Consider the following 23,625-nt stretch of genomic DNA (forward strand, 5'->3'; position numbering starts at 1 on the left):
GTATCTAATTACATAACTGTATTTGAAACTTCAGGTTTCCTTTCTTTTTTTTTCTCCTTCTGAAAAATAAAAAGAAAAATCTCAAAATATTTTCATATTTGTGAATCTGTTTCTTTAAAGCATTGGAACTACAGTTTTCTGGGAATGGAGCTTTGAAAATGTTTATGCATATAGAAGTAACTGCCCTTTGCTTCTAATGGGCTCAAATTGGTTACAAGCCTGCACATATGCTGATGAAAACTTAAATTACTTTTTATACTAAACACCTTTGAAAATCTGGCATTTAAAACTTCATTCACATTTGAAAATGGGACATAGGCTCTGAAAACAATATTATATTTTTGCAGGATGCCTTCCCATCAACATTTGTCGTGTTGAGCCAAACAGCAGAGACTGCTGACAATGGTTGCTCTATCTGGAGAAGGTGTACTTTGGCAAGTCCAGGTTTTCTTTTAGAAAAGTTCAACAATTGGAAGAGCATTTTTAGAAGGGTATTTTTAGAGGAAGTATGAAAGGAATCCATTTAAACTTCCAAATCCATTGGATTAAAACTGGCAAAGGACAAGAACAAAATGTGTCTTTTAGTATTTTAGAAATATATATTAATCATGACATCATGAGTAGAAGAGCACTGCCACACCTTTTTATATGTGTGCACCTTTAATATGCAGCCCATTTTCTCAAGGAGCCTGTAAAAACTGCTCCAGTAATCTTGGAACTCACCACAAAACCAGGAGCTGCTGTCTGCTTTTTTTCTGTGCTGCAGTGTTTGCACTGGAGTATGAGAGCCACTGCATTGGACTCTGCCATATTTATATTTCCATGGGTCACCATTGTTACCCTGCAATGAATGAAAGGTAACCTGCACCAAAATGAAAGAAAAGGAGATTTCGTGCATTTTTACTGCTGGATTGAGCACGCATACAGGAGCTTAGCAGAGAGTGGCAGGTGTCTGGAAACTTCCTGCCTTACTTGTCTTGCAGTAACCTGTTCTAATTTCCATAGGCTCAGGAAACTATTGCAATGGGCAAAACTGTAGGTAAAGCTTGTGTTATGTGATCCAAACTCCTAGAGATTTCAACTTGGTTCCCTTGAAAATCCTCAAAAGTCTGTAACAATTGGTGTTTTCACTGCTGGCTTCAACTTGAGTTTGATTTTGTCTTTCAGCAGCAAAAAGAGGATGATGCAGCCTTGCAGGTTTTCAGGCTGTGAACAGCTGAGGCAAATTGTAAAATCTCAATATCATTTGGGCATCCCACAAGACAGCTGGGCAGCCAGGGGGAGTGCAGGACCTCAGCAGGACCCAGTCCAAACCCTCCTGAAATCAGGGGCAAGGGAGGACACTTATTCTCATTAGGTTGCTTGGATGAGAACTTCTCCAGGAAGAAGCAGCCACCATCAGATGAGTCCAAAAATGCAAATTTTTAAAATTTATTTTCCTGTTCTGCAGTTGCCAAAGCTCCTCCTGCTTTAGTAGTTGTTGAAGTGTGTCTTCACTTAACAGCTCTTGAGCAAGTGCTGCATTTTTCCTTTCCTTTCCATGGGCCACAGCCCATTATTAAGCAACTTTTAAAATACCCAGATACATAGATCTATAATATATACATTCTTGAATGAGTGGCTTATACGCTGATTGAAGGGGAAGAAGGGGCACGTGTCTGTGGGAGGTTTTGGTCTTATTATGACTTGAGGAAAACAAATTTACTGGATATTCTTGTTGTTTTTTTTTTCTCTAGGAGTTATGTCCCCTTGCTTCTGATAATTCAGAATTTTTCCTGGGCAATTCACCTTTCTGGTATTCCCACATGCCTGTGCTCAGGAACAGACTTGGCACATAAGGGAGGTGACAAAGGAAGGTGCCCAGCAAGACAAGGTGGTGCCTAAGATCTGAAACACTGTTTGTGGAGCAAAGGAAATGCCCAGAGTGAGGATACTGAATCCTCCTCCCAGCAGGGCAGCGGGAAGCATGGCATCATGTCTCTTCCAAGAATCCCAAGTCACTCAGTTTTCCCATGGCCAGTGTCAATGCAGTTATAATGTCTTTGCTTCCAAACAGGTTTAAAGGCATATTTAGCTTCTGAAGATTTTCATAGATTACTGTTAAAGAAAAAAAAAGCATTTGTGAAATAATTGAGCTGAATCATTTGAGACATACATCACCTTGTGTGTGTTGCATGGCAATTACTGTGAAGGCAGTTCTCTTTTCATTTAGTACCACAGATATAACTCACATTTCTTGTTTGGTGTTACACCCCACAGTTTCTGTGTCCACCAAGTTGAACTATTATAAGTACAATTTTCATCACTAGAACTATTCTTCCCCCCTCAGACATATTAGTCATGCTGCAAAACAGATCTAGTCAGCCAGAAGGAATTTACTAGCTGCCTGACTAACTGAGTGCAGTGCACCTCTGAGGTCCTTTGTCTTCAGGACATGTAGCTCCCTCTTCCAATATCATTACTATTTATTCCCATTGTTTATTTTCCTAGACTTCATTTTCTTTGCTACTGTCCAAATTGCCTAACAGAAACCTTTTCAGACAGAGCAAGAAATCCTATCCCTTTTTATTTTTCTTTCAGAATTTGGAGATATATTTTAAACCTCAGCATATCTGTCTGTCCTTGGATGATGATCTCCATGTACCACTGAACATGTGCTCATGATCATTAATTTCTAAGTGTGATTTTCATCATGATCATGAAGAGAGGGATGCGCTCAATGTCCCAAATAAACAATTTAATTTCTTTAGAGATGTGCAGGACTAATGTTTCCTTAGCTATGTCTTAAAGATATTAAAGCTATTCAAATTGTTTGTTTTCTGCTACATTAAATATTTGCACCTGACAAATCCCATTTTGCTTATTTGCTTGCTGATTGCTAAGTGCAAAGACCAGATCAGAATTGAACTTTTCAGTCTGTCAGAGCTAATAAAATGGAGTTCAGTCTTCTGACTACAATGGCAAATAGTTGCAACAGTATAGCTGTAAACAGCATAACTCCTCATACATTTGGTGTAATGGACCCATATGTGTAGCTGTAATATTTCACCCTAAGGCTATTTCACAGGAGTGAAAATAATACTTTGGGGGGAAAAAACCCACATTATTTTTTCAACCAGTGTGAATAAATCTTCAACTGCAACTTTCCAAAAGGGAAGAAGTTGCTTAATGTGAAGTAAAAAAGTGAGCCTTGCTAAGAAGTACGTTCTTTTAAGTCCAAAGTATGTCCTATTGAGAGGTCAACTCTCAGATATAATCTGCATTCCATGGAGTGTTTTGCTCAAGGACACATGCTCAAGTTTTTACTCAGTTGTTTTGTTTTATTTCCCTTTCCAATGAGTTAATTACTCTGAGACTGGAGATCAAGGATATTACATATTTTTACAGACCCTGCTTTCAGGAAGGAGTACACTTTTTTCCCCTCAATTAATTTATCCGTGTAATTCACATATTTCATCCCTGCACATCAGTTTGTTCAATTTCACTTGTATAACTTCCACTCCCCAAAGTTTTTCAGTTGCATTTTCAGAGTTTTTAAATCATCAAATGGGTCCATGCACCAGGATGCAATTTACAAAGAACAATGTTGAACTCTCTGTTTTCTAATTATCAGTAATTCGTCTCCTGCTGCAACATTGCCTAGTGCTTCTATGAAGAAATCCTTTGCATTAGAAGTCAGCATGGACAAGGACTTTACTATGCCAATACAGTATGTTTACTCTGTGCAAACAGCTTTGCAGGGATCTCTAAGGGAACAAGCAGAATGCTGTGTATAGCTCAATTGTCCCATTTGAGCAGTAGTGCAGCCAAATCAGCAAAATTAGCCTGGAATCTAGAGGCCTGCACCTTTCACTGCCTCAGTTGCCTCGCTTTCAGTTCTGGCATTACAAAGTGATCTGTTGCACAACATAGCAATCTTGAGGGTAAAGTCCCCAGGCAGGAAAATTTACTTTTCAGCCCTAATTTCTCACAGCTGTTTTCTTAGTTCTTTTCCCTTTGATCCCACAGTAAAAAGTCTCCTTTTCATGTTTCAGTCCTACATGGAGAGCACGGTTTGCTTTGTGAGACACAGCTTCTTAATTGCTCTAATCATCCAATAATCTCTGAGGTGTCACTGCATGTCTGGTAGAAGTAGTTCCAGAAAGTATGATGCTGAAAGCCAGGTTAATTTCTGATGTTTCCCTCCTGCCCTCATGTCAAGTGCTAATGGATCAAACAACTTCAAGTACACTGTGTGAGAAATAGTTAATAACTAAATTCTTACACCTGTTTCCAAAGTAATTAGATAATTGACACTCAATGGTATTCCGATAACATTTAACCAAACTCTTCAGAACTTGATCTTGTCCCTCACAAAAGAAAGCAGCTCTTATGCTGGCTGTCATTCTCTTCCTTGGTTTCTGTTGTGTGTGCTAACAAAATAATGCTGTAAAGAAAATGTTGTCTGCATGTTCTTCAAAAAACACCTATTGATGTTTCTTTGACATGAAGTGCCCTGAGATATATTGCTAGTATCTGGTGCCTGTGTAAACACTTTTTTTTCCAGGTGCATGTTTCTAATGTAATTGAAGACTTTGGAATGGCCTCCAGTCTGATTGTCTGTGCAGGACTCTTTAGCTTCGTTTATTTTGAGAAAGCCATTCAGAAGGGAGGTCAAAGCTGGAGAGAGGAAGTAAGAAAAAGGAATCAAGATATTCTTGGAATGATAGTCTATATATGGTTTATTAATTTAATATTGGGACTTTTCTCTTGGTGGTCAGCTCACTTTGAATATAGGGGATTTTCTCTGTAGTGTTTTTGCCTCCACATTTACTTAAAATGTCGAGAGCTGGTGATAAGGACTGACACTAGAAAGCCAACAGCCTTAGTTTCTGCTAACAAGGCATTACGGGACAATGAGATTGTTGAAAGTAACAGGAAAAAATATGTGCATTTTGTCAGCAGTTGAAACCTTAAAAGCTGTAAAATTTCACCAAAAGCAAATCAAAGAGAATTTGCAAGATCAAGCCATTTAAATAGTGAAGGATATGAATTGTGCGTCAGTGTTTCACAGACCTCTTGGGAGAAGAAACATTTGGGGATTTTGGTGTTTTTTGTTTTTTGGGGGTTTTTTGGGTTTTGTTTTTGTTTTGGGTTTGGTGTTTTTTGGAGTTTTTTTTGGGGGGGATTGTTTGTTTGTTTGTTTTTAGCAGGACAGTCATGTTTAACTGAAGGACTTGCTGAGGAGAAAGGCAGCTAATTTCATGGCAGAAATAAATCCCAGGGCTTTGAGGAGAAGCAATAACTAAATCAATACCTGTTCTTCCAAGTATTGGTTCTTTAGTTTTCTTGAGGCAAACTGCTACCTACATCTCGTCCCGACCTTCCGCTCTCCCCTTTGTATAACATTGATTCTCTGGAGGAGTTGCTGAAGCTGAGGGTAAAAGGTGACAGTGGAGCTGAAGGGGACTTGGTAGTGAGTCTTTTCAGGAGGTGGTGGCTGGAGTGGGGTTGGTGCTTGGAGAGCTTCTGGTAGTGGGTGGGGGATTTACTGAAAATAATTGAGGCCAAGTTGGATGGGGTCTGAGCAAACTGGTGTAGTGAAAGGTGTCCCTGTCCATGGCAGTAAGGTTGGAGCTAGATGATCTTTGAGGTTTTTTCCAACCCAAACCATTCTATGATTTCATGATTCTATACTTTTTCTCTCTGTTGAATCCTCTGCAGAAGAAGAGATGACAGGAGAACCTGGGTGAGATTCCTCCTTATCCTCTCCTAGAAAAGAAAGGTGGGGAGCTGGGCAGGAGGGAGGACAGCTGCCATGCCACTTCTGCTCTGTTCCTGAAATATAGTGTTTTGTTTTCTGCAAATGACTGCTGGGTTTGCAAATAGTGACCTAATTCAAGAAAAGCTTGTAGTGGTGTTACAAGAGTGTTACATGTATTTACATACAGCCATGCACTTCCAGTAACAGGTGAGGTATCACTAAGTGTATTCAGGAAATACTGAACAGTAAAATGTGTTTATCTGTTCATGTAGAGCACAGGTCCTTGAAGAGAGAATATAGGCAAAATGTGACTTTTATTCTGCTGCCTAAGGAGAAGGAAAAGCCTGGGAATTAAGGGAAGCATTGACCAGGATTCTGGGGACAATATATTCTCTCTTTTGTTGAGTGATAAAAGGGAGGATTGAGAGATTGAGAAAGGTCTTGGGAAAAAAAAAATAGACTTTGAAGGAAGAGAACACTTCAGCCTTTGGGGGGTTGGGGGTAGCGTTTGTCAGTTATTTGGATTTATGTTTCCCTATAATTTCTTTTTAAGAGAGCTTAAAATAAGAAAATTCATTCTATTGAACTCAAAGAGTGTGGGCCTGTGAGAATCTTGCCCAAACAAATGCTCAGGGAGAGGCTCGGAGGTGGAGGAACGCTTCTGGTAGTTGTGGGAGCAGAAATTGTGGACATGCCAGCCAATTTCAAGCTATCCCAGACTTTGTTAGTTTAGTGAATTCTTCAACCTGTTTGTTGTGTAGTGTAATAGATTTACTGGTAGGAAATCCTGGGACTAAAGGAATTGTAAAAATTCCCATAACTAAATGGAGATGCCTTGCAGTGCTTACTATCTCTGTAGGTCATCTCTAACAGTGCTCTACTTAATAAGCAATAATTTTTGAGAGATTCCTCAAGACCTGAGCTGTTGATAGAAGATCATATTTACATTATTGTAAGTAAACAGATGCCCTAAATCAGACTGATCACACCTCACAGTTTACAAAGGCTGCACACACTTCCCCTTTTCAGGAGAAAGTATTATAAGGTTCAGAAAAGAGCAACTTAATACAAATTTATTTTCTAGTCCATGTTGCCTCCCTTTTTTAATTATGGTTATGAGGAAGTGCTTTAGTTTCAATGAGACAACAAATTAAGAAATTCCTCCATCTCTTTGAAGGTATATACACACCTGGTATCTGTAGTTAAGCACAGGCTAAGGAGAGCCTCTGAGGCCTTGTTTATGCAGTAGAACACTCTGCTTATGCCATCAGTGGTTACTATATATAGCAGAGAAAGAAACCTTGCAGAAACAAACCTCTTTCAACTTCTTGGCTTAAAGCACATGTATTTACATTAGATTTTGTCAGCTGGGGATTAACTACCTATAACAGTTCAGTGCTAGCTTCAGAGCTGTGGAATCTTTAGAAAAGCCCCCAGTGTAAGTGAGGAAATTCCCTGTTCACTCTCCATATCATATCTTCAACATATGCAACATTACTCTGAAATAACCCAATCTTCAAAACTCAGCAAAATGGCTAAACTATTTGTAAATCAATATTCTGCTTATAATTACAATAAAAATCCTTGTTTATGGCTGTTGAAGATTTTTCATCAAATACAGATATTATACAGCTGGGTAAAGACCTGTTACCCCCTCCTTTACTTTCTTTCCTGTCATGGCTTGACACTGGAGACATGTGAAAGAAAACTTTAGACTTTCTTTAATATTAATGTCCAGATACTCACATTATTCATAGAAATTGAAATTGTATTGATTTTTTTCTGCTTCCTTTCCAATCATAGGGCAGCTTTCCCATGTTCAGCAGCACGCTTTCTCCTGCAGGTGTCCTGAGGTGTGGCCTAGGTGTGTTCAAATCTGTCTTAGTCATTTGTCCGTCACCTTGTCATTAGCATGGCGTCTATATTTAATTGGGCTTCCTTCCTTCATCAGAAATCAGTTTTTATATACCATGAAAACTGCAGCCCATTATTAAAAGCCAGCTCTAAGCAAGATTGTTGGCTCTTATTTATACAAGAAGCAGTGAAAATAGTATATCAAGTACTCCTTCAGGTGAGTGGTGTGCATGAAGAACACACCATGTGTGAGTCCAGTATCATGCCTCAAAGCCACCTATTTCTCGAGTTTTGCTTCATAAGCAACTTGGTTAAGGGGTTTTCTGCAATCTGTTGAGCCTCTTGATAGGTTGTAATCATCAACAACTTTCACTGATTGTATCTTTGCCTCACAGAAAATATTCCTGAATTATTGTTGTGGTTATTATTTCAACGTCCTTGGAAACAGCATTTAGATTAGCACTCAATTTGTGTGTAATAAGGGTTGGTCCCTCCCTGGAAATGGTTGCATTTTGAAGGGAAATGAGAGAAAACATTACCCTGATTTTAGAAAGTCAGATGCTGTGCATGGGGATTGGAGGCTCCTGTCAGACCAGGAGCCAGTAACTCTTGCAGGAAATGCAGACAACACCACCAAGCTGAGTGGTGCGATTGGCATGCCTGAAGGATGGATGTCATCCAAAGGGACCAGGACAAGCTCCAGCAGTGGGACCATGGGAATCTCATGAGGTTTAACAAGAGCAAGTGCAAGAGGCTGCACCTGGGCCAGGCAACCCCCAGTAGGAACACGGAGTGGGGATGAACAGATCAGAGCAGCCTGAGAAGGCTTTGGGGTAGATGAGAGGTTGGACATGACCCTGCCATGGGCACTCACAGCCCAGAGAGCCAATTGTGCCCTGGTCTGCATCCAGAGCAACGTGGGCAGCAGAGTGAGGGAGGGGATTCTGCCCCTCTACTCTGCTCTGGTGAGATCCCATCTGGAGTGCTGCATCCAGATCTGGGGTCCCCAAAATTTCTTATGTTGTGGATCTGTCCAGAAGAGAACCTGTCCACAAAGATAATCAGAGGACTTGGCCATCTCTCCTGCCAAGACAGGTTGGAAGAGCTGGGGTTGTTCAGCCTGGACAAAGCTCCATGGTGACCTTATTGTGGCCTTCTAATACCGAAAAGGGTCCTACAGAAGGCTGCAGAAGGGCTTTTTACAAAGACTTGTAATGATAGGACAAGGTTTTAAACAGAAAGGCAGTAGATTTAGATTGGATATAAGCAAGAAATTCCTCACTATGAGATTGGTCAGACATTGAAACAGGTTACCCAAAAAAGCTGTGGGTGCCCTATCCCTGGAAGTGTTCAAGGTGAAGCTGGATGGGGCTTTGACCTGCCTGTGGCCTGGTGGAAGGTGTCCTTGCCCATGGCAGGGGGCTTGGAACTAGATGATCTTTAAGGTCCCTTCCTACTCAAACCATTCCAATATTCTATGAGTCAGTAATTCCATGTACTTGAGCTGAATCAAGAACATTGCAAGCAGGTCACTGCAAGAAATCCTTTCTCTCTACTCATCCCTGCTATGCACATCTGGAGAGCTGCAAGCATTGCTCCACAGTGCAAGGAAGACATGGATAAACCAGAATGACCCCATTAAAGTGCCAGAATCGTCATTGAAGAATTGCAGTATGAGAAGATGCTAAAAGAGTAAAGGTTAGTAATGTTTAGTCCAGAGAAAAAACACCTGTGTGGGTCTCAACAATGTATGATCACCCAAGTTTTGATGAGACAAGGAAAGACAGAGATAGTGTCTGCTCAGTGGCATCAAGTGACAAGAGGCAATGAGCACAAATTAAAATACAAGAAGTTCCACTTAAATGTGGAGAAAACCTGTTAACCTGCTAACCTGCTTTAGTGTTCATGTTGTCAAACACTGCAATAGAGAGATTGCCCAGAGAGCTTGTGGATCTCCATTGTTGAGGGAGTCAAACCCAGCAGGACACCATCCTGAGCAACTCAATGTATATGACCTTGGTTTGAGCAAGGGTTTGAACTGTGTGGTCCCCAGAGCTCCCTTCCATGATGCTTTGGTCATCCTGCACCAAGGAGTAGAGCTGAGCACAGGATACCAGGCTGTCTGATGTGACCCAGCTGAACTTGGCACATGATCAGAGGGGATTGCTCCCCACATCCCAGATTATAAGATAGTAAGCTGATCTAAAGACTTGCTCTATTTAACACCCATGTTCCTTGGCTTCCACCCCCTGTCCCCAGGCCATGCTTGTAACTGCAATCACCTACATTCAGTGGCATCCCAGCTGCATTCTTCTTCTCTGGGCACAGGGCCATACAAGTGACCCAGGAGTCAATATCACAGCTCTTGCTGCCAGTGGATTCCCTGTCTAGGAGGGGATAGCCAGGTACACATCTGACAGCATTTGCTGGTGTGCCACAACAGTGTTCTAAGCCCTGCACCTATTAGAATCATCACTGGCTTCATCTGCAGACAATCAGCCCCTGCCATGGATATGCAGAGACAAAGCAAGGTAGATCACAAAAATTCAGGTTGTCCTGGTGCATCAAGTCTTGCCCTCCTGTCCTAGTGGCAGCAATGCTAGTGGAAATTCTGCAAATTGTGCAAATGATGTTAAAAGTATTTCTCTGTAGTTGCTGCTTCTTGTAACTTGTTCATAAAATAGTAGATTCAGGCAACTGAGATGTGTATGAGTGTTTGAATTAAGAAAAAGTAGGTTCAGTTTGAGGAAAATGGGTTTCAATCTAACCAGAGTGATCAGATAGTCATGAATAATAATAAGTCACGTGTAAAACATATTCAGTAAAGTGTCCAGTAAAACTAGTTTCGACATCATACTAATCTCTAAAATTATAATGTGTGAGTCATGGCCCTTAGATGATCTTAACCTTTACTAGAGGATACCCTGCTTTGTATTCAGCAGCATAAACAACTGAGCAAGGACCTGTGCAGACCTGGTGAATACAACAGGACCCTTTTGAATTCACTGTAAGTAATGTTTTGGGTTTTTTTTTTTAATGTGGAAAAATGTTCAAAAATTATATTCAGGAGAAAAATTTTTAAATGTTCAACTGAGAAATTATTATGTTCATATTCAAGTTTTGGCCTAAAATTTCTTGGATTGTTTAATTATGATTTTGGGGTTTTTTAAATAGAAAAGTCCTCTGTGAGATTGGCACATTCGTACAGCATGACTCTGCTTAGGAAAACTGCATTTCTAAGTGTCTTAAATTAAGTACATTGATGATAATAACAAATGTAGGGTGTGAAATGAAATGAAATGAAAGTGGGGTCTTAAGGATTGCTCTCTAAAGCATCTGGAGAGCATTAAAAAAAAGAAACTAGGTAAAAGAATTAGTGTATGAGTGATGGTGGGAGAAGTCACAAACAAATCAGAGCTTGAATTTAAACATGATCTACATATGAAAGTGCACTGTCTGAAAGTGGTTTATCAGGGGTTCAGGCCCTTCCTAGCCATAGCAGTATTTCCATGACCATGATATTCAGAGTGTGAATTAAGGAGTATTTACAGCATCTATTTCTAAAGCCGAGATCAGCATTCTGAGTTCGCTGGGTTTTGGAGAAACCAAACAATGGAAAGTGGAGAACAGAAATGTGGGATCATGGTGGGAGCTGATAAGGATTCAGAGCTTTTACAACACAGAGGCTGTATTCTCAGTGCAAGTCAAAAACCTTAGATATTTTTCTCCTAGAGAGAGCTTTGTTTTATAAAAGTTTTGGTAGGTCAAATGATGACATATCACAGGAGGATGTTTTGGATTTCCGGATATTCCACAGCTTTACTTCTCTCTATTGACAGAAGTTATTGAACCAATTGTAATACAGTATTAATTTCTAGAGGTGAAAGTATTGCCGTAGGTGTGGAATGAATGGTTTCCATGCTTTGGAAAAGGCTTTCCTGTTCTATCTGTATTTTTTTAGTGTCTTTGTTCCTCCAGAATTTACTCACGCATCTTCACTTTTAACCATTGTAAACTTCTACGCCAAATCAGCCTTTTCTTTCTTTCTGATGATAAATAAAATATTACTCTAGAGTTTCTCTAATTTTTTTTTTTACTTTTTTTTTTTCAAATTTTGTTTTTAGGTGATTTGATTCAGTCACTGGGCTGGGCATGCCTTTGTATGCAGCAGGCACACTTATTTCCTTTTGGTGCTCTATGTATTACTCATTTTCCCTGTCTTTGTAAGCAGCACTGTATTCTCAGGGTTTTGATAACATCCTGATTGCTGTTTCTTTCATTATTTTTGTGGAAGTTGCTTTTTTCTTTTAGTTGTGCTCAACTGCTCAAGCTTTATGATATCACCATAAATGTTCATCACTTCCTCATAGACAAGTGCATTTGCATTCTCTTAGGTGCCTGCATATGGGTTTTTATGCAGCACAGTCAAAGATGTATGTTTTAATTTTCACAGAAGAGGTATATTGTGCCTTTCTTCTGTTTTGATTTTTCATCAGTTAAATTTCCAAATTTAACTGATTAGCCTTGACTGTCTCCCTTACTTTCTTCTCTATAAACCTGTGCTTTTGACTCTTTCATCACTTAAAGCCACATTGAAAACAGAATATTGGGGAAAAAACCAGTTTAAAATGAATTGTAGCTTAACTTTAATGAGGGCGTATTTGGAATTACCTCATCCCTCTTTGACTTTAATTTTTATTATTTCATAACCTCTTCAGTAGGTTGAGCAATTTTCCAGAGTCTGCTTCCTTGAAATAGAAAGCTCATTTCCCCCAATTCAAACATCTCGGAGTCACTGGTGCTAAGTTAACTCTGTATAGTGAAGGGATTGATGTATTGCTAAACACAAGGTGAATAGATTTGTAAGCAAATGTAACTTTTCTTCTATTACAGAATCAGAGAAATATGAAGATGTTGGTTTCCCTGTGTTTTTTACTTGTTGGAATCCTTTCCAACAGTTACTGCTATGAGCCTTATCCACAAGGGGTAAGAAACCAGAACCCAAGAGCACAAGAAAACCAAAATATGCCATGGCAGAATGTAAGGAACAGTGTTTGTCGATTTGCATGTTGTTTCTACAAAGATATTTCTTCTCGTGAAAACAACGGAAACGTTTTCTTCTCTCCTTTGAGCATCTCAACCGCCTTTGCAATGCTGACTCTGGGTGCCAGATCAGACACCCTGACACAGATTCTTAGGGTCCTTTGCTTTAACCCTCATCAGATTTCTGAAAATGAGATACATGAAGGTTATCGTCAACTCATGCAAGTGGTAAACAGAAGGAATGCTGGGCTACAGTTGAATATGGGAAATGTTCTGTTTGTGCTTGATCGACTGAAGCCACAAGAAAGATTTTTAAGTAATCTCAGAAACTTCTATGAAGGAGAAGCTTATCCTATGAACTTCAAGCAGTCTAGTCAAGCCCAGATAAAGATCAATGAATATGTAGCAAGAAGAACAAATGGAAAAATCAGGGACCTCATAAATAACCTAGATCCACTTACTGAAATTCTCCTTATTAGCTATATTTATTTTAACGGTAAGTTATACATATCATGTTCTTCTACTCCATAAATTATTTCCTCAGGTCAGTTTTAAACTCAATCATTTTTTGCAATATGGTTTTGCAGGTGGACTCATATCTTTCCCTTTTGGTCCTCACTTGTATTTAATTAGAAACAAAGCTATTGGAAATTATGTTCTACTTGACACTGATAACTCTTAGCAAAATGTATGGCAAATTTTCCCATATCTTTTAATATATGAACTTCTTTCCCTCAGAAAATTGTGTGAAATACATGTTGAGGAAGGCACCTCTAGGCAGTAAAGCATCTAATCCTATACAGTCTACTATGATTCAAGCACTTTCTTGAGATCCATTTCTGTGAATTTCAATCCAGCTGGTTTTTTTTGTTCAGCAAGTTCAGAGTTAAATGCAAATAATGCTATTAAAGGAAAAATTAGCATCTCATCAAACAGAATATGTTTAGACAACAGCTTTGCTGTTACTGTGTATGTTTATGTATGGAAAACTAAACAACCTACAATAGCATTAGTTTCACACTCATGGTCTCCTTATTTTTTTACTAACTATGCCTTTGCGGATAGCTTGTCTGTAGTCCTGGTGTGTCTAGAGGCATAGGTTTCAACCTTTTTTTTTTGATTTGCAGATTCTAATATTTTCCAGTGGAGAGATGGACCCACCAGTATCAAATACAAGCCTATTGACAATAAGCTTGTTTTTCTTAATTAACTTGTGCAGTCTGCTTAGATACAGTCTTCAGATGTTCCCAGAGCTTTTCAGACTTCTGATCTAATGAGAAGAAGAGGATCAAGGCTGTAAGGCTCAATCAGTGGTCTAATAACAGATATTGCATCTTATTTCAAACTTTCTATTTCTTACAGATTATATGCTGAAAGCAAAGTATTTGTAGTCAGAAAAATAATATTATGTAATTTATCTGATAAAAATATCATCAAGCTTTTTAATTGAAATGGAGCTGGCATATTAGATAAATTTTTAAAAGAAAAGCTATCCTTTTAGAACCTGGATGCTTGCACTTTCCAATGTGAGGCTTCCCCTGAAAATAATTAAGAACTATATTTCTATTTTGTTTTGCTTTCCATCTGCATCTCTGCTCCTTGTATTAATGTCTGAAGATTTGGCACAACTAAATGGAGCTAATTGAAATACAGATGACTGATATTTCTTAGTTGTCTTGAAAACCTACTTGTTTATCTCAAATAATGTTTTTATTTATACTTCTATTAAGCATCAGGTACATCTTTCAAAACAGGAAAAAAAACCTGTCAATTTTTCTTTTACTGAAAGGTGTTTGAAAAATGAGCAATGGATTTAGTAGCAAAATGGGGGCAAAAAGCCCAAGAAACCTTATATTAAAGATGACTTTGTATTACAGTTAATTTTTACATGTTCTAACAGTAAGGGTTGTTAGGTTTTTTTTAAAGAGATATTCAGTTTACAATGGCAAAGATTTCCTAGCTCCTCTAAAGGTGATGGAGTTTCAGTTTTATCTCACCAATTTTAAAGCAAATGGATTAAAGAATAGCATTAATCACAAAACTATAATAACATATTTTTAGTCTTGAGATCAAGAGTAGGTTAATCATGTAGAGCTGGGATTAATCTTGAGAGGATTTCTAAACCTCACTTAGCTGTGTAACCAGTGCATACTTTCAGGTGCTTGTCCTCTTTTTGTGCATTACAAACTTCCCTGCACATTACTGGTGACACTTTTTTCGTGGTGTAGCGTAGTACAGAATTCCTTCTTCAAGAACAAAAGTCTGGGAATATTTTCCTGGCTCTGACCTACAGGATATGTCATTCCACTATGTTACACCAATCCTTTTTCATGCCTCAGTAAAGATCATAATGACAAAGGATACTTTGAATTTCATTTTACTGCTTGAGTGCTGTGAAGCACATAAGAAAGGTGCCTAAAAGGTATCCCCTAAGATAGAAGTGAGAACTAGGAATAAAAGTGCCTTTGAAATAAGAGGAAAGTATTAGTGAATATCATCTCTGTCTAATCTGTGTGTTTACTGATATTCATGGCTTGGGACCTTAATGATCATTTATATTCTGATCCCTCTGCGATGGGCAGGGACACCTTCCACTATACCAGAGTGCTCAAAGAACTGTCCAACCTAGCCTTGATCACTGTAGATGGGGCATCTACAATTTCTCTATTCCAGCCTCACAACCCACACAGTGAAGGATTTCTTCCTTATATCTAATCTAAATTTAAATTTGCCTTCTTTCCATTTAAAGTCATTCCCCTTTGTCCTATCACTCTCTGCCTGTATAAAAAGTCTTCTCTCCTCTATAGGTACTTTTCCTCTATAGGTACTTCCCCCCTTTAGGTACTGAAAGGGACTCTAAGATTTTCCTGGATCCTTCTCTTCCCATGCTGAACAACCCCAGCTCTCTCAGCCTGTCTTGATAGAAGAGCTGCTCCAGAACTCTTGATCATTTTCATGACCCTCATCTGGAGTAACTCCAACAGATCAATTTTCTTCTTTTATTGGAGACCCCAGAGCTGAATGCAGTACTCCAGGTGGGATCTTGCCAGAGTGACGCAGAAGTGGAGCTGGCCACACCTTTTTTATGCAGTTCAATATGTTTTTAGCTTTCTGGGCTGCAAGCACACATTGCTGGGGCATGCTGAGATTCTCATCAACCTACGGGACCAAGTCCTTCTTCTCAGGTCTGCTTTCAACTCAATCCATTATTTTCCTGGCTTGTATTTATATTTGGGGTCGCCCCAACCCACATGCAGGACCTTGCACTTGGCATTGTTGAACTTCATGATGTTCTAATGGGGCCACCTCTCAAGCCTGTCTCACTTTCCCTGCATGGCACCCTCTCTGTCTGGGTAGCATCCCTTAGCTCTGGAGGTTATTCTTTCCTTACAGCATGTCAACAGAACCACACCATCTTGGTGTCACTGGAAATTTGCACTCAAAGAGGGTGCACTCAATTCCACCATTCACTTTACCAACAAAGATCTTGAGCAGCACTGGTCCTAATACCAACCTCTGAGGAGCACTGGTCATCCCTGATCTCCTCTTGGTCAACCAGCCATTGACTGCAAGCCTTCAAATGGAAACATCCAGACAATTCCTGATCCATTCAGCGGGCCACTTCTCACACTCATCTCTCCAGTTTAGAGTCAAGGATGTCATGTGGGACAGTGTGAAATTCTTTGTGCAGCTCCAGGTAGATGATATCTGTTGATCTTCCTTTACCACAGCTTACCCTTAGTGAAGTCATGTTGTCAGTCACCAATCACTTCCTAATTTTCCATGTGTCATAGCACAGTTTCCAGGAGGATCTGCTCCATATCTTGCCACTCATAGAGGTGAGAAAGACTGGTAGTTTCCTGGGTCTTTCTTTTCTTTTCTTCATTTATAAAAATGAGAGCTCTCATTTATATTTTTCAGTCAGTGGAAATTTCCCTGGACTGCCATAACTTCTCAAATATGATGGATAGTGGTATTGCTGTTCCATCTATATCCCTCATGATCTGCAGGTCCCATGGACATGTTCATCTTCAGGTTCTTCACATGTTCTTGAACCTGACCTTCTTCTACAGTGGACTACTTTCATTCGCCCAGTCCCTGCACTTGCCAGTAAAGATTGAGGGGGGAAAAATGTCATTGAGTACCTCAGCCATGTTCTGGGTAACCAGGCTTCCCATTTTCTTCTGGAGGGAGTTCACATTTTCCCTAGTCTTCCTTTTATCACTGTCATACCTATAGAAGCTTTTCTTGTTGCCCTTAATGTCCCTGGCCAGATTTAATTCTATCACACCTTTAACTTTCCTAATCTATTCCTTGGAAGCTCAGAAAATCTCTTTTTATACTGCTCAGGTTACCTGTTCTTGCTTCCACCTTCTGTAGGCTACCTGTTTGTGTTTGAGTTCACCAAAGAGCTCCTTGTTCATCTGCACAGGCCACCTGGAATTTTTACCTGACTCTTTTGTTAGGATGGATCACTCCTGTGCTTGGTGGAGGTCATCCTTGAATATCAAGAGAATCACAGAGCCATTAAGGTGGGAAAAGGCCTCCAATATCTTTGAGTTCAGCCTTTGACTGAACACCACCATATCAAATAAATTATTTGCACTAAGTGCCAAGGCGAGTCATTTCTTGCACATTTCCAGTGATCATGAATCTACCATATCCCTGAGCAGCTTTTTAAAATGTTTGACAACCTCTTCAGTGAAAAAAAAATCCTGATGTCCAACCTGATCCTCCCCTGAAAGATCTTGAGGCCATTTTCTCTTGTCCTATCATTTGTTGCCTGGGAGAAGAGACTGACCCTGACCTGGCTACATCCTCCTTTCTGGCAGGTGTAGAGAGCAATGAGGCTCCCCCCCACAGGCTCCTTTTCTCTAGCCTAAAAATCCCCAGTTCCCTCAGGTGCTCCTCACATGACTGACTCTCTAGAGCCTTCCTCAGCTCTGTTGCCCTCAATGCTCCAGTGCTTCAATGTTTTTCTCATTGTGAGGCTCCCAAAACTGGGCCTCGAACAGAACTGGAGGTGGGGCCTCACCAGTGCTGACAATCATGGGGACAATCCCTGTCCTGGTCCTGCTGGCCACACCATTGCTGGCACAGGCCAGGATGCCATTGGCCTTCTTGGCCACCTGGGCACAGCTGGCTCATGTTCAGCTGCTGTTAATCAGCACCTTCAGGTCCTTTTCCACTGGGCCACTTTCCAGCCACTCTGCCCCCAGCCTCTAGAGCTGCATGAGATTGCTGTGACAAACCAGCTTTCCTGGGGCCCTCTTCCCTCCATGGCTTTATCCCAAGCAGATCTCTGAAGAGGCCAAAGTTTACACTCCCCAGAGTAGTGGTCCTAACATCCTAGACAGTTTTCAAGCAAAATTCTTCTTGAAATCAGTTGGTCTTCCCTGAGTTGAGCGCTAGATAAATGTTTAAGTTTTTCAGGACTGGTGTCAGTCATGTTTTTGTGATTCATTCTGCTTTTTTTGTCCCCTTAAGCATAATATTGTAAAAGTTCTGTGTGTTATATATCTGATGATAGAAGTCACTATTAATGCAGTATATAAAGTATATGAAATGTATAAAAGTAGCAACTTTTCCCTGTTCAGAGCATTGCAGTTGTCAATCTATGCTTTCAGAGACCAAGACATGCACTGAAGAAATCTCATTTCACTTTTTCAAAAGCTACTTAGTAGTGCAGGCTGTGTCAGATGGTGGAAACAGCAGAAAATAATTATTTCATTTGTAACAAGTTGCCTAGTAATCAGTGTTCAAGTAGAAATCAGAAGTCAACAGGGGTTGCATCTTGTTTCATGGTTTTCCTGATGCCACTCATTTTACTTAGTGTCACAGCTCTACTTTTGCCCATACAAAAAATGTTAGTTTTGCTCTAGAAGGCTAAATGTACTACACAGCAACAAGATTTCTTAAAAATTAAAATAAAAACAACAAAAAGACTTTCCAAAACTCCACATTTTCCCACTTTTTAAAAAAGTTTGCTCAGCCTCTGAAAGGTATGATGTGGATACCTGGAATTTGGTTTTGAAACTCGTCTCCACTGAGGATAAGAACCTTTCAGAGTTTCAATGTGGATAGTTTGTTTCACCATGACTAAGTGAGAAACCTTTGAAAATTTAATATGGTGAAGATGACAGTGGAAAAGTTTTCTGCTGTTGCTGTTTTGTTTCCTAGATCAGCAGTCTGGTAAAATTAAGCTCCTTATGACTCTATACATCATCAGCTAATGTGAGGTACCAACACCTCTCTGCAAGTAACACAAATCCCTTAATTTCTCTGAAGAATTCATCCCTTGTGTCACCTTTTACAAGCCTGTTTTGGTTTGGGAATAAGAAAATGAGAGAATCTTCTTTTGAGCTTAGATAAAGGCTGCATTATATGAGGACTTTACAGGCTCCTCAAGACTGTCATCATGCAGGAAAAGGGCAAGTTAGAACCCTTAAAAACTCATCTAAATGAAGGATTTTGCAGCCTGCTGTAAGATCTGAGGGAGAGTTTTACATCATGTTTTACCAACTGTGTGTTGCTATTGAATTATTCTGAGTATTTAGTAAGATCGTGATCATTGCAAATTGGTTTGTCTTTGAAGCTGATCCATCTGTACCAGTTTCTGTCATCTAAGAATGTGTCCTATGATAATATGTCCTATGGTTTCATGTCCTTAAAAATATCCTGTTACTATGTCTCTTATATTTCAAGCTGAATGGGAAAAACCTTTCGATCCAAAATACACCAAAATGAGCAAATTTTTTGTGGATGGGACCAAGGTTGTTGAAGTCCCAATGATGTTTGGATTTGGCCTGTTCAAGCATGGCTATGATGAGCAGCTGTCTTCCACTGTGGTGCAAATGGATTACAAAGGAGGTGCTTCAGCGTTTTTTATTCTGCCTGATAGAGGAAGAATGAGGAAGCTGGAGAAAAGATTGTCTTGTGAACATTTGTCAAGATGGTCGTCATTAGTCACAAAAAGGTAAAATTCTGCAGTTCTTGGTTCAGATGGTAGCCAAGGAAACAAATGTGCTGGGGTATGATACAAAATCAATATGCAATTTTTAGTTCTGCTTTATGCAGTAGAAGAAATTTCCTGACCTAAGTTGGATCTGGCTGATTTAGTGTCCATGTGTTCTCACATTCAGGACTGCACACACTGAAAACCTTCACAGATTAGGACTTTTGTTATTTCTGCATTTTGTTTCCCATCTTCAGCTCTTAATAGGCCCTTTATGACTTAGACCCCTTCTCACTTTTTTGGGGGGAAGTTTTCTGCCTTCTATTTACAAGTGTATTCCTACCACTTCAGCCTCTTTTCTTGTCTTTTTCTTAATTTCTGCCTATTAAAATTAACAGCAATTGTGCAGTTAATGCTGAAATAACAACTTCCATTTAGCAATTGTGAAGGCAAAGCTCAATATGTGAAAAAAACCAAAGCCAAACAAAAGAAACAAACAAAACTCCAGCAAAACAACAACAAAGGAAAAACCCCAAAACAACAACAATAAAAAGAAACCAAACCAAAAAAAAAAAAAAAAGAAACAAAAAAAAAAGAAACAAAAAAGAAACCCAGCAAAAACAATGTACTTCTCTGTGCACCTCTACAGTTTTGAAACTTCTGGGAGTAGCTATGTGGTTTGTGACTATAGGACAAAAAAGTGGTGACTCAAGATACTTAGGTATAATTTTTGCCAAAGAAACAATTGCCTTTACAATTATCAAGATGAATGCTAAATACAATTGGGGGAATTTATATTTCCTCTCTCCATCTTACAATATGAAAAAGAATGACAGTCAAAGACAAGTCTGTTTCATGCTGCTCCCCATTTTTCATCATAACCATTCCCTCCTACAAAATAACGACACAAATTCCTCCTTTCCCCTTTAATCTTTAATACAATTGATTGTACCAGCTATTATTTGGAGTCTCTGGGAGGTGTTAATAAATGAAAGTATTATATGGAATAATGTAAAGGCTGTGACCTACCTTTGTCCCTTCTCTGTCTGCAAACTGATGTTGATATTAGTGGCAGAAGTGTTGTGAAGGACATCTTTCATTTCTGGTGGCTGACAGAACAGTGCTGAAGTGTCACCAGTACAGACAGCTGAGATCTTTTAAATGGCTGAACTAAAGAGAAAACCTGACTTTCGCTCCTGGAAAGTGTATCCCACTGCTCCATTCCTGGTTGCATTGCTCCTGTGTGTCTGTGGCTTTCCCTTTGCTCTGTACTGGAAGCAAGTGGGGGCTTGTGAAGAAGTGCCTTTAGGTAACAGTATGGCAGAGGATTCAGTGATAGGTGCACCCTCATTCATGGCAGCAATCAGCACTGACTGAAATCAGGGAGAAATAAGAAGTCAAGCGACCTGTTATCAATCCACAGCACTCTTGTTTTTGGATACAGCCGGAGCTGGCATTAGATGCTGTACAATGCTGGAGGTATGGGCTTTTCCTTCCCCCCTGCCCACTGGATGTCTTTCTCTTTGGTTAGCTTCATTAAGTGCTCCACATCTCCCTGACCTAAAGCCCTGGAGAGCTGCCCTAGTTTCTCACCAGGTAATAGTACCTAATGTCAGTGCTATCACTAACCTCTGTCTCATTATGCTGCTTCTAGCCATAAATGTTGGGCTTAACCATTGAAAAGTAATTGTTAGATACTTAGGAGAAAAACGGGGAAAAACAAGGATAAATGAGTCAGAAACATAGAGCTTTGGTTAATTTATGGAAAGCAGCAATCTAGGCACTTAAAACTGAGTAAGTCAGACACTGGGGTTGACACAGGAAAGAAATTATCTATTGGCTAACTGTATTCTGTAAATTTGCTTTTGTCTTTTATTTTGCTATGCCTTCTATCACTACTTACTATTGTCCTGCTTCTTTAGTGGATATAGTTCCATTTTGTCTGTCCTGTTTTATATGACAAATACACAAGGCCAGTTTTTTCTCCAAAAGTAACATTCCGTGAACTTGAATGTGTTGGATTTTTTTTGTGCTCAGCTTGAGACACCTAAAGGAGTCTCTTTTTCACAAGGTGCCTCCTCAGTAATGGCTCATGATTAAGGTGCTTCCAGCTGATTGCAGAAGAGATCACTGACTTCAGAAAATTTTCATCTCCTATGTAGACTAGAGGGAGGCTACAGGCAAAATGTCTTTAGGGAGAAAGCAAAATCAGCTTTCCTCTTATGAGTCTATGTTGTTCTGTGATAACTGATCAAATGTTTCATTGTATTCTTGTACTTCTTTCCTGGCAGCTCAGTAAATTTGTATCTTCCAAAATTCACGCTTTATGGGACGTATAACCTAAAAGATATCTTATATAAAATGGGCATCATGGATCTATTCACTGATAAGGCTGACCTCTCTGGGATCACTGGGCAGCCTCAGCACAGAATTTCCCAGGTAAGTCATACTGCTTTTTGTTTTATGGGCTCATGGTTACTGATACTTGCATCACTTTCTGCACAGCTATTCATGGTGCAAAACTCATGTAAAGAGGCTTTGCTTCCATAAAAAGGCAGCTGATGGCACGCAGAGTATTTTATCCATGTTAGTTGCACTGTATGAGCAATTGGGTTGGAGCAAGTTACTAGTCTGTAATTTTTTAATTCAGAAGGCTATTTTGACCTGCATGGGGCAACTTTATAAAACATACATGACCAAATCATTTTCTATCCACACCCTGGTACCTCTTGCAGCATGTTGTTACAGTCACCACTGGGTGCTTCTGTTTGTGTCTGCCTTCTTTAGCCTGCTTGTGGGCAAGTAGGGAGCTGTAGGATGTATCACTGCTCATATTTTATGGAGGTGAGGGAAGAGGAAAAACACACTGCTTGCTTTTAAACTGTTTGGGAGAAATGAAAATGCAGTTATTACAAACATTTGGCTTCAAGAATATTAACAATTACTGCTAGGCTCTGGTAAAAGCTACATAGATCATGCTTCAATTAACCTAGTGTTTAAAGCTCACAATCAGGGCAAACTTAATTGTATAATGAAGAAAACAACTGCCCTCATGGCCTCAAGTGGACATTAGCAAATCAGGATCTGTCAGTGTCTTGATTTCACAAGGTCAAACTTTTGTGTTTCTGTGCTTTAACCCTCCATTTCTGGCCATTCATCTTTGCTCCCATTTTTCCCAAAACATGAAGGAAGATAGGAAACATAATTTTAGGTTTTTATTCATGTTATTTTTTCAACTGTGTGAACTTCTAATACACAGTTAAGTATGGTCTTACTCTCTTAACATTTGGTCTAGCTGTACAGATCTCCATGAGCGTATGCAAATAATAAGAAAAGAAACAAAGCAAATGTTTTCACTAGCAGGGACATGCCCCTCCAGAGTAACTTTTCCTGGAGAGTAACTTTTCCTCTTGGGGGCTAGAAAGCTGTGCTGCATGTAGTTTTCTGATTTCCCCCCCCCTCCAACTTTGCTATCTTTAAGCAGTGGACTCACACTTGTCCATCTGACACTTGTTACTTATCAGTAATTTCTTCAGGCACCTTTAACTCTCATTCTTATTTAGATGACCAGTTTTGTACTCCCTTGACTTGTCAAATGTGTGTTTCTTCACAGGCTATTCATAAGGCTGTGGTAAAGGTGGATGAGACTGGCACCGAAGCAGCAGCTGCCACAGGCATGGAAATAGTGCCCATGTCCGTTCCAATTACCGTTAGATTCGACAGGCCCTTCCTAATGGTCATAAATATGGAAAACACTATACTCTTCATGGGAAAAATTGTGAACCCTCTGAAGAGAAATTAAGTTAATGTACAAATTAGGTATGTGGTGATGACCACTCCTAGATCAAGTATTAGACCTGATGAGTATGGCATGGCTACAGAGGGGCTCTCCACCTCTTAACTGATGTTATTCACTGTTTTTTGTAGATGAGACTCTTCATCCATTTAAGTTACCATACTTGCATGTTTGTTTGGGCCTTGCTTCTTTTTTTTTTTTTTTTTTTTAAAGAAGGTTGCATTCATGCAGAAC

At 39.6% G+C, this 23,625-nt stretch overlaps 1 protein-coding gene across 1 annotated transcript; it reads left to right on the plus strand.

Annotated features, from left to right (window-relative positions):
* Positions 1 to 5,597: 5,597 nt before the first annotated feature.
* On the plus strand, positions 5,598 to 23,397 carry LOC135448606 (alpha-1-antiproteinase F-like). Its single transcript, XM_064714790.1, has 7 exons — positions 5,598 to 5,728; positions 7,547 to 7,607; positions 10,540 to 10,604; positions 12,491 to 13,136; positions 19,346 to 19,616; positions 21,887 to 22,034; positions 23,209 to 23,397. The coding sequence occupies exons 4-7, from the start codon at positions 12,503 to 12,505 to the stop codon at positions 23,395 to 23,397; spliced, it is 1,242 nt and encodes a 413-aa protein (XP_064570860.1). The 5' UTR covers positions 5,598 to 5,728; positions 7,547 to 7,607; positions 10,540 to 10,604; positions 12,491 to 12,502.
* The last annotated feature ends 228 nt before the right edge of the window (positions 23,398 to 23,625 follow it).

This window comes from Zonotrichia leucophrys, chromosome 5 (assembly GCF_028769735.1).
Source record: "Zonotrichia leucophrys gambelii isolate GWCS_2022_RI chromosome 5, RI_Zleu_2.0, whole genome shotgun sequence".
NCBI classification, from domain to species: domain Eukaryota; kingdom Metazoa; phylum Chordata; class Aves; order Passeriformes; family Passerellidae; genus Zonotrichia; species Zonotrichia leucophrys.

What these genes read in the sequence shown, in the direction of transcription:
- LOC135448606 (XM_064714790.1), top strand. Translation starts at nt 12,503, where the DNA reads ATGAAGATGTTGGTTTCCCTGTGTTTTTTACTTGTTGGAATCCTTTCC. An exon ending in TAGCTATATTTATTTTAACG is followed by an intron (nt 13,137 to 19,345) that starts GTAAGTTATACA and finishes TTATATTTCAAG; the next exon opens with CTGAATGGGAAAAACCTTTC. An exon ending in CTCAGCACAGAATTTCCCAG is followed by an intron (nt 22,035 to 23,208) that starts GTAAGTCATACT and finishes GTTTCTTCACAG; the next exon opens with GCTATTCATAAGGCTGTGGT.